The following is an 11,987-nucleotide window of genomic DNA, read 5'->3' on the forward strand; positions in this document are numbered from 1 at the left end:
AGAAAAAAAAAGGGGCTGAAGGGTTAAAAAATTCTATTAAGAGCTATAGAGTAGCTATGCTATTAGTAAAGGTACATATTACAATTTAATTATATAAATAAAACAAGGTTGTAAATGTTCAAAACATACTATAGTGAAATATAAAAGTTAATATGTAAAATTTAAATATTGAATAAACAAAAGGAACTGCATACATCTACTTAACAACATTTATGCTAAACATTATAAAAGATTTGTATATGAACAATATACAACAGTTTATTGTTTTTTTTTTCGACTAAGAAATTGATCCTTTGCTGCGTTGATTTAGGATATAATTGTCTTTTTTTATAATTACTTAAAATGACTAAAAATAGAAATAAAATGCTTTAGAGTTAGAAAAATCAAGCTTTTAGAACATACTTTGCAATCTAAAATCTGACAATTTTCATTTAACTGAAAGTGTACCACAATCCCTAAAGCCCCCACTCTGTAAAAAAAAAATACTGCTGTTTTAAAAGGACATAAAAAAGGTTGAAAGAGCAGGTTATATTCATCTATCAATGGTCAGAAATAAAATACTTCTGATTTAATAAATACATGAGAAAGGAGGGTTTTTCTATGATGCATTTTAGGTTTTAGGAATTAAAAGTTAAAACACCTGTACCCTAATAGAATAATGCCCTTAAATATGAACATTTCTGGTGAGATTTTCATCAGTTGGAATTATATACTCCAACTTTTGCAGTCGCAGATCAGAACAAGGACGATAATATGATTCTGGTGAGGGCAGCGGTACTGGTAAGAATTTACCATTTTTAACTTTTATAAGTAGCGCAGCTATTCCTTTATTAATCTCATGTATGTTTGTAATTATTAGTAACTCTATAATCATTACCAGAAAGTCCGTAGATTCATAAATCATTTGCAACAGGCTGTTTTCATTAAAATTTTAATATCTAATTTGGATAAAATTATCCTATTCATTTGATTTTTGGAATAATGATTCCTATGACAACAAGGTTAAATCTTAGAAGCGAAGCATCTCTAAAATAAAGTCCTAGAATGTAAGCATTTCCTTAAACCGCATCCTGTATTTAATCAATTTAGCAAAAAATGTACATAACTTTTTTAGACTTATAAATTAATGTTCAACTGTTAAAGTTCGTTTGTCCTACTGTTTTAAAGCTTTGCTTGTATGGATATTGGCCATCTTGCTTTCTTTTATAATATGTTATAACTAGCGGCTATGCCCATAGAGGCCTCTATTGGCACTTTAAAGTTTTTTTTTGTTTCTACGATAACTATCTATGTCGCGTTCAAATCAACGAATATATTTTTTTTATAAAAAATTCTATTTTTTTGTGATTTCTCTTGGGAGGGTGATGGTACCCTCCCCCAAATTGTTATAAACCTTCCCGAGACCTATGAGCAGCTACCCTGATAAGGAGAACCCCATCGGCTCAGCGGTTAGCGAGATCCTTCTGTACAGACATACAGGCAAACACACATCCTGTTACTTTATTATAAGGATTATCAGTTTATTGTATTATTAAATGTTACTCTTACACTATGTATAAAAATCATATTGAATTAAATACTCACAAAAGTATGTACATTCTGCAGATGCCAATCTACTAACTTTTTTTTTTTTTAGTTTTGCTTGGTTGCACTTGGTTCAAGCTGCAATTCTAATTGGTACAATTGGTATCAGGTATACTTTACAATCTCTAATCTAAAACTTTTTTGTCTGTAGCGAAGGATCTCCCTTACCAATGAACTGTTATGGTTCTCCTCAAAAGGTAAGCTTCTTACATGTCCCGGTATGGTTTTGGGGTATTTATTCTTATAAAGAAGTCTGAGTATGGTTATAGGCTATTTCTATGCCCTTCCATATGCCTTCGAAAATAGAGTCCCTAGATGATAGGGGCGCAACTGCAAGTTTGTATTATAGTAATAAAACCATAATGTAAACAAATGGCCTTTCTTGAATGCGCCTTAAACAATTGACACTTGGCTAAAATTTATATTTCCTCTAACAGAAATGAAATGAAAATTGTAAGATTTTGTCCAGTTTTGTTGACCCTCAAAAACCGAAGGCTCGGACCAACAAAACTGGTATTCATTTTGAGATTTTTATTTATTATTCATAGAAATTGTCTATGATTTACTACGAGACATGAATTTTGAGTATGGCTCAGAACCAGTTCTAATCCAGCGGATATTGCTCAGTTTGAGAAATATACTGAAACAAAATAGTTTAAAGCATTAAAAAATATGCTTTTAATTTTTACTTCTGTTTGTTAAAAAAATTACCAAACTTTTACAATTATATTTTAGAATTACCTCAACAACCTGACAACAACAACCAAACGTCCAACAACCACTACACCTACCCCAACTGGAAGTTGTAAGGTAGTTAATTTTTATCTAAATATTTTGATCTTTCCTTTTGTATAAATTAGAAGGTTTGTTTAGTATATATAATAAGATTTCAGTAACTGTTCAGTGTTCATCCCAATGAATTCTCCCATTTCACATATGTCCCAGTTTGGTTTAAGGCTATTTTGTATTGAAATGCAGGACTTGGGATGGCTTAAGCTATTTTTAGGCTATTTTTTCAGTTATTTCTGCTCTTCGAACCCTATGCCTTCGAATGCAGAGCTACTAGATGCTAGAGGCGAGGTCGATAGTATTTTATTTTACTATTAAAGTCTTTAAGCCCTCAAAATACCAATTTTAATAAGTTGAGCCTTAACATCTTTATCTATTAAGTGTGGTGTCCCTAACAGAGTAACAAGGATTGTTGGTGGGGAGACCACAGAAGAAAACGAGTACCCATGGCAGGTACATAATATTAGTCATTTATTTCATCGTATTATAGACAGCTTTCCAAGGATATTAGAATGGAAAATTACTTTGATTTAATTTAGCTCTGAAAGAAATTATTGAGCAATTTTTAGCATTTAAAAGTTGTTATGTTGAACTAAAATTAACAGGAATACATATTTATAATACCAAAATATAAACCGTTATCTGCGGATATTAAAATAATTGGATCAACTTCTTTTTTGTCTGTCCTAAGAGGCTCTAAGAACAAAGTAGCCAATTAGTAATTAATTATATGATTTTTATTTCCTGTTTTGTTAACATTTGACTATTTTATGATACAATTCATATATTAACAGTAATGAAATTCAGAGATAAAATGGAATGTTGTATCTTACCTAATAAATGTGAAAATATAGATGTAAAACCAGACAACTACCTGGATCCTCCTTTTGGGACCTTTTTCGTCTGCTAGTAAATTACTGTCTGCCCTTTTGTATGTTAATATTCCTGACTCTATTGGTTGATTTTCAAATACCCAGTTGAAAATCGGCACAGGGTCCTTGGGGTGCTGAAATACAGTTATTTAACCCATTCCTTCTCCATTGTCTTACTCCAATTTTACCTAACAGCTAGATTTCCTAATTATTTTATTAATTTTGGTGTTAGGTCGGAATAACAAGTTCTTCAACTGGAAGACCATTTTGTGGAGGCAGCATTGTAAGCAGTAAGGTAAAGATTTTTGAATAAATTATTGATTATAATTTAAAACCCCATATATTTAAAAGGGTCTCTGTCTGTGTATACTGAAGGATCTCGCTAACCGCTGAACCGATATTGTTCTCATTTGCGATTTGGCTTCTCATAGGTCCTGGGTAGGATTGTAACTATTTTGGGAAAGGGTTCCTCAACCCTTCCAAGAGAATTCGCCCCCCCCCCCCCAAAAAAAAAGAAACTTTTCTTTTTCTCTTTAAAACTAAAGTAAAAAGTTGGGTTGCTGAACTCAAACCATCCCCCCCCCCCCTATAGGTCTTAGGGTCATAGCAGCTAGATAACTTAGTAGGATTGGTTGTTTAAGATAATTGAGTAGTTAGGAATCTTAATAACTTAACATAGGCTCTTAGTCTTAACAGGATATTGCTGATAAAAAGGGTGACATAATTTGCAGGGATCCAAAGGGATAAGAAAATAACCGATAAATTGATGTACATCCCCAATTATGATACACAAAATTACCCCTTCTGTAGGTTACAATTAGTGGTTAAAACGTATGGACACTCAACTTAACAACCCAACCAATCAAATCTATATTAAAGTCCCCAAAGTTATTGAACCAACATATAAGAAAAAAATGTTATAAAACTAGGCGGACTAGGTAAATTAACAGCCCAATTTCCCCTTCCTCCATGCATAATTTAAAACTCCTAAGTTATATAAGTACTAGCGGCTTCGCCCCTAGCCTCTAGGGGCTTTGCCCCAAGAGGTGATAAAAAAAAATTAAGGTGAAATTCGTAAAAGGACCATGGAAATCTTCTGCAAAAAAAAAATAAAGGACCTAGGAAATCTTCTGCAAAAAAAAAATAAAGGACCTAGGAAATCTTCTGCAAAAAAAAAATAAAGGACCTAGGAAATCTTCTGCAAAAAAAAAATAGGGGGGGGGGATTTTTTTGTTTTTTTGGGGGGTTGGGGGTGTCCCACCACCCCAAGAAAATAGCCTAAAACCACCACAGGACCAGTAGGTATATACCCTGAAGAGAATAATCCAATCGGTTCAGTGGTTACCGAGATCTTAAGCTTCAGACGGACGGACAGACGGACGATTGGACGGACAGACATCATTCTACTTTGTATTATAGATATAACAAGTCAAATTAAATGTGCTTTGTCTCTATACATCTCATTTTTAACAACAATCTTTCACTGAAAGAGTTATTTATCTAATTGTAATTAAATTATTTAGACAATTGTCACTGCTGCCCACTGTATCAAACCTTATATGAATATTATCATGTATGCCCTGGTAAGATCTTTGTAATAGTTATTTATAGAAATCTTTCTGCGGATACTAAAATGAAAAATTAAAAGATTAAAACCAGTTTTGTGAGGCAAGGGCTAACAAAACTGGTATCAATTTTAAGATATTTATTTTAATATTCGTGAAAAAAATAATTTTTAATCTGATCCTATACATGATTTTTCAGAATGGCTGAGAATCAGTTCTAAATTTTATGTTAGAGAAAAAAAAATATCATTAAATGAAAAAACGTATAGTGTCCAATAAAAATGACCAATGATAGGCCAGTATACAATTTACCATTGGTCAATTACAATGTATACTGGCCTATCATTGGTCATTTGTATTGTATGACGTCATTTTTATTGGACACTATACGCGGTTTCCATTAGTTGATTTTATTTATATTTGTAGGTTGCAGAACATGACTTAAATAAGTCTGATGGAGAAAAGTATGTCCGAATTTGCAAAAAGGAGAGAAATATTCACTACAAAAAATTAGCATTTACTCTTTAGTATATATATAACATTATCTTGGGGTTGTATGGCCTTTTATTAAAAGCGAAGCTTTTCTATAATTAGGGTAGGTCCGTCCGTCCGTACGTCCGTCCGTACGTCCGTAACGGATAGCTTTTTTCGTTAATTTAGGCATGTTAGAATTGTCCTATCGATTTCAAATTTTGCATGGTGATTCCTTTAGCAGTTAGGTACGATTTGGAAAGCGTAGCAACTCTATAATCATTACCAAAATGTCCGTACGTCCATTTTAAACATGAAGATTTTTTTACTTTTTTAACAGCAAATTTTTATGTGATCTAATTATCCGATTGATCTGATTTTTGGTATATTGATTCCTGGGACAACAAAGTATAATGTATTAAACGAAGCAACTCTATAATCAAGTCCTAAAAATGTAAGTATGTCCATAAACATTATCCTGTATCAAGCAGTTTTTTAACAAATTTACTCACAATTTTGCTTTGACTCTTATACATTTATATTAGGATTATTCAGTTCTGAAACTATACAAGTGTTAACGTCCGTTTGTCCTACCGTTTCAGTGCTTCGCTTTTATGGATGTTGTCATCCTTGTTTTAGGACCCAATTCACTCTAATCATTTTACCACCCCCCCAAACAAAAATTCACCCCCACCCCCCTCCCTTAAAATTTTTTATCCCCCCCCCCCCAAAAAAAAAGGTTGGACGCTCCTGGGATCAATTTATTAGCCATTGTCTTTTACATTTAGATCCCTGGATATCATAGGATATGGAAAGGGTCAAAATAAGAAGGGATGGTAACCTTACCCAAGAATTATTAGTCAAAGGTCAAACACAGGGATCTAAAGGGATAAGAAAATGATATATGATGATACCAAAATTTCCCCTTCTGTAGGTTATAATCAGTGCAGTGTTTGAAACGATTGGTCATCAGCTAAATGAACCACCAACCATACAAAATTCAATAATAGTCCCCACAGTTGTTAAGCCAACGAATAAGGAAATGTTATTATAAGTGTTGGGGAATAGTGTAATAATCAACCGAATGTCCCTTCCCTCCCCAAAACAGTAAATATAAACTCTATAACTATCAGGAGTATCATTCCTCCTACAATGATAATACATATGATTATGATTATGCTGTTCTTACTCTCTGCGATGAATTAGAGTGGGCCAAGGTAAACAATTTTAAGATAATTTCAGGTATGGCTGTGAAGCCGATGAATATCCGCTGAATTAGAACTGTTTCTACTAATCATAAAAATATCATATTTTGTATCGTATTATAGACTATTTTCTATGAATAATAATATTTTAAAAATGATATTAATACTAGTTTTAATTAGACCTTTAGCCCATCAGGGCTAACAAAACTGGAATTAATCACAATTTTTTTTATTTCATAACCCATGGAAAGCTGTCTATAATACGATGCGATAATAACTAATATTTTGTTTTTTTTACCAACATTGAGTAAATATCAGTTAAAGAATTTTTTTAATTTCAAGATTTAATTACGTTTTATTAACCCTTAACAGTCGGGCCCCTTGCCGCACCTTTACCATTTTCTTATTTTTGAAGCTAGAAAAATATTTTTCTTCAGAAAATGTTTATCTTTATGTAAATTTTATATTAGAAATCTCAAAACATGAAATTTTAATATGTTATGTAGACATGTAAGAAAAGCTTAAGTTTAAAATTTGAAGTATCTGAGTAAAAAATTGCGGTCATGAGAGGCTTTTAAAGATTTCTGGAGACCTGGAGGATCAGGACTTGAAGGATCATACCTGGAACCTAAAAATAACTTGAACACCTATGTTTTATATAAGAGTCTACTACTAGAGGATATTTTAGTACTTTGGTAAAATGCTTTGTTTAATTTTTAAAAAATTTGCTCTTTACCTGGATGACCCTGCCAGGTTTGCTGGCATCCTGTTCCCGCCATGATTGAGATTTTTTTTAAAAATCCACCACTCAGTTATGTGTCATACCCATAGTTAAAAAGTCACTGAGCTATGGCCCTCTATCTTTAACACACAGAAAATAAGATAGAAAAAACCGGAGGTAGGGGGGACGTTTAACCTCCCCGACCGTTAAGTGTTAATTATGTTAATGGATATTTTATTGTAGGATATAGCTCCAGTATGTTTACCTGAAACTTCTGGACAGGGTAAGTAGTTTACTCCTTTGATTGTATAACCTTTGCCCGAAACTACAACCTGACAATTATAATGAGTTTCAGTTGGTTCTGAACTTATGCCCTCTCACTTAATTTCACTTTTTAAATCTTTCACAAATGAGATATAGAATATGTGGACATTTAAGAGATTTTTATCGCATACCCTGATAAAATAATCTCGCTAATATAACCATACCTCCTCCCCCCTCTTATGACTTTACCCCATTCTATTCTTACCATGGAGGAACGTAGTAGCAAATATATGAGGACAATATTAGCAACTTAATTTTGATGACAAAAACTTCCCTGTCACAATTTCCACGTATTTCATCCATTAAGAAGTAAAATTTTCATTATTGTTAATTACACTAGTCCCAAAAGTTTTATAATTACGTTTTATTATTCGTTGGATCAATAACTTTGGGGCTTTTATTGAATTTTGATTGGTTGGTTCATTAAATTGTGTCTCCAAACGTTTCAACCACTAATTTTTATCTACAGAAGGTATAATTAAGTATATAATCATTGGGGATGTACATTAATTAATTGGCCATTGTATTATCCCTTTAGATCATTGGTTTATTTCTAGGTACTAAGTATGAAAATATTGATTCCGTTATTTCTGGCTGGGGTACAACTACTTCTGGTGGATCAACATCAAACATACTATTGGTAGTTATTATATTATTTAAAAGAAACAGAATGTTTAGGTATCTGTCTGTGTGTATACTGACGATTCTTGCTAACTGCTGAACTGATATGGTTATTCTTTACAATGTAGCTTCTGTAGGTCCTTAGGAGGTTCAAACTAATAATACCTAAACTACACCCCTTAATACAAACCCCACCCCGCCCCCTTTGCTCTAAGTGCCTTTAGAGGCATCTAGGGGTGTATCCACTAGTTATATTATATCTTATTATTTAATTAATCTACTAAATTACAATGGTTTATGATAAAAAATGTTACAATTTAAATGTTTATGTCTCCTAAGCTATCATGTCATGATCTAAGCTTCTACTTTTGAATGATATTTATATATATATAATAAATAGGAGATAACTGTACAATCTTTGTCGAACAGTGGCTGTTGTTCTGGTGATTATCAATATCCATGTAGCATGATAACTGATAGGTAAAACTATAATCTTTCGTTTTCAATATTGTTAAATCATTTTGAGCAAAAATTAACATTTAAACATATATTCTATACTTTAAATAATCATAAAATTTCTAATGGGAAATAATCTTAATTAGTCAGCACCTACGTCTCTAACATCTAGGGTTTATATTTAAAGGTGCAGTGAAAATTAGCTTAAAAGCACCCTAAAACCATCACAAGACCTATATGAAGCTCACACAATCAGTCAAGCAGTTATTGAGATCTTAAGCTTCAGACAAAAAAAACTTTTTACTTTATATAATAGATATGAGTTTTTTATAATACCTGTATCAGGATGATTTGTGGAGCTGCTAGCGGAAAAGATGCTTGCCAAGGCGACTCTGGTGGACCTTTCATTGCTAAAGAAGGCTCCAGCTACACACTTACCGGTAAATAATTCAAATTTGTGCCTTTAAAGCAGGGATCTAAAGGGATAAGAAAATGGCTGATAAATTGATGTACATCCCCAATTATGGTACACAAAAGTACCCTTTCTGTAGATTGAAACCAGTGGTTTAAATTTTAAATGGTGTGCATGGTTATATGGTCAAACTTCTTTTAGACTACAAACCCTTTTGATTGTATGACATTTGTCCATACGTCTTTAGTTAGTCTAATGTTAGATGTTGGGCCGAGATTCGAACCTATCACCTTCCCAACAAATGTGGCAGTAAAGGTTCTACATCTGTTCATAATTATAGAGCGAAGCTTTTTATAGTTCCTATAACAAGGGGTTAAATTGAAAAACTTTTTTTGAAGTATCCCGAACTACATCATATTATATTGGTTCATTATTGTATAATATCACTACATTTGGGCACTGCACTGTAAAGATCTTTCAGTGGAGTTTCAAATCATGTCTAAAGAATATCTAACTTAAATTGTACCTACTGATGCATGTAATAATTAATCATAGTATGGGTTGGCCCAACACTTCCAGGCTTGCAGATTTGGTTCTTTTAGTAATGAATAATGATTCAGGACTACTAATAAGGCCTGCCTCTAATGATATCCTAAGAGACATATATTTTAGTGCATTATACTATGTAATTGAAATATTATACCTTTTTTTATGTTTTAGGTATCGTATCATGGGGTTATAGCTGTGCATTGGTAAGTATCCTTTCTTCTAACTTGTTAAGATTTAATATTTCGTTATCTTAGATCAATTAGACTTAATTAACACTTTTCTTAGGTATAGTCACTTCGTGGTAGCGCCTCTAAAGGGGCGTTTCGTCGTATTTTCACAGTATCCTTACTCCTTTTTCTAGACCCCTTCTGTTTTCAGCCTCAATATCCTGGAGTATATGCAAGAGTGACAAACCAACTTAGCTGGATCAAGGTAAATATTTGTTTTCATTCCTAGAGGCTACGTCCCTAGAGGGCTTTTTCGAGGGGGGGGGGGGGTAGGTGGTGGAAAGTCGACCAATAATTGGGGTGCTAGATCTATTCCTATTCGTGATTATCAAATTTAATGTTTATTTCATTACACTGCTCTATAGTTATTTTTTTATGATATCCATTAATAAATGTTGAGCTCCGCTACTTATGGATGTTGTCATCCTTATTTTCATACAATTTTATTTGCTTTTATTTCCATACTTTTTTCGACTTTGATCAGCTCTAATATGCATACACATTTTAAACTTTTTATCTGATTATATTTTAATGCACTTCATAACTTTTTGAGTATAAAGTATAAATTTGGAGGTATCAATACATTTTAAAATACGAAGCTTTTCTATAATTAGGTTCGGTCCGTACGTCCGTCATTACGTCCCCCAGCCAAACTTTTTGCTAGAATGGTAGCATGATACGTTCTTCGATGTCTCTAAGAGTAGCTTTTTGCAAACTTTTGTGAGCTCGTTTGAAGGTAGCTAGCTAGTATTTGCGAGCTCCTCCACTAGTAGCTTGCTACCTCATAAATTATTAGCTTTTTTGCTAACATTTGCGATCTCGTAATTAGAGTCGTCTGTCATACCATTTCAGAGGTTCGTTTTTATGGATGTTGTCATCCTTGTTTACTTTCAGACTAGAATTGAGGGTACAACTTGCTCAAGAGCTTAAAGACAACTCTACACAACTTCCTGAGGATTTTTTATGAAAAAGAAAAACTATTCTGCGTGAAAATGGAAAATGAACCAGCCTAAAGATTTTTGTTGAAACTAGGATATGGAACTAGAAGAATAGTTATTTCTCGCATCGTATTATAAACAGCTTTCCTCGGATATAAAGAGCACAATTATAAGATTAAAACCAGCTTTTTTAGCCCCGAGATGTCGAAGTCACGGGCTAAAAAATACTTGTTTTAATCTTATAATTGTACATTTTTATACTCGTAGAAAACTGAATAAAACACGATGCGAGACATAATTTTTCAGTATAGCTGAGAACCGGTTTTAATCCACCGGATATTAATCGGTTTCGAAGCGATACGGGAAAAATATTTTTTCACCCTCTTTTTACCAGTTAAATGTTATTAATAATTTTAATTCATCTTTTTCTATATAAGCAATCAATAAGCAATACTACTTTTAATTCATAAGATGGAGGTCAAATAGTTTTTTTCAAGTGCCATATCTCTATTAAAAAGTATGTTATATGTAATAAATTTCATTTTCTTGTTAACTATTTAAATATTCATTCAGCTTAATAATAATTGTTTACCCATTATATATTCCTATATATATCTGTGTTTTGTGTGCTCAAATAAATATTATATAATCTTATTTTATAATTTTATTTTTAATACCGCAATTTTAGCCAGGGAGGAAGGTGACGTTGGACTATTTATTACACTAGTCCCCAATTTTTTATATTAACATTTTCTTGTTCGTTGATTGGCTTGGCAACTTTGGGGACATTAATTGAATTTTAATTAGTTGGTTTAGTTGGTTGAGTGCCCAAACGTTTCAACAACTAATTTTAATTTGTAAATTAATTGGGGATGTACCATAATTTATCGGTCATTGTCATATCTCTTTAGATCCCTGAATATATCTTATTAGCATGGTCTGAACGATATCATATCTAAAGATATTAAAAATGGAACCTTTTTCTATGACCGAAGTATAATCTTCACAATCCTTTCAAAGTCTGTGTGTATCTCTGTACCGAAGTAATTTGGTAACCGCCGTGTCGATACGGTTCTTCTTTAAAATATAGCTTCTTAACGGTCCTTGAAAGGTTTACAACTAATTTTGAGGGTACCGACGTGTCTAACTGTTACAGGTATCATAAATCGATAATTCTTACAAATCCTTACTTACGTACAAAAGTAAAGATCGAGATCCTAGAAAAGCTTCAGTTTAAAAAAAGTATACGACTA

At 32.6% G+C, this 11,987-nt stretch overlaps 1 protein-coding gene across 1 annotated transcript; it reads left to right on the plus strand.

Annotated features, from left to right (window-relative positions):
- The first annotated feature begins 687 nt into the window (after positions 1-687).
- Positions 688-11,388, plus strand: LOC145305272 (trypsin alpha-like). Its single transcript, XM_080146874.1, has 15 exons — positions 688-780; positions 1,637-1,693; positions 2,320-2,394; positions 2,755-2,826; positions 3,478-3,540; positions 4,769-4,828; positions 5,237-5,294; positions 6,413-6,498; positions 7,451-7,490; positions 8,089-8,171; positions 8,553-8,632; positions 8,954-9,048; positions 9,741-9,772; positions 9,948-10,001; positions 10,691-11,388. The coding sequence occupies exons 1-15, from the start codon at positions 754-756 to the stop codon at positions 10,724-10,726; spliced, it is 918 nt and encodes a 305-aa protein (XP_080003000.1). The 5' UTR covers positions 688-753; the 3' UTR covers positions 10,727-11,388.
- Positions 11,389-11,987: the final 599 nt, after the last annotated feature.

The sequence above is a fragment of the Acartia tonsa genome, chromosome 14, assembly GCF_053477335.1.
Source record: "Acartia tonsa isolate MP-2025a chromosome 14, ASM5347733v1, whole genome shotgun sequence".
In the NCBI taxonomy this organism is placed as follows: Eukaryota; Metazoa; Arthropoda; class Copepoda; order Calanoida; family Acartiidae; genus Acartia; species Acartia tonsa.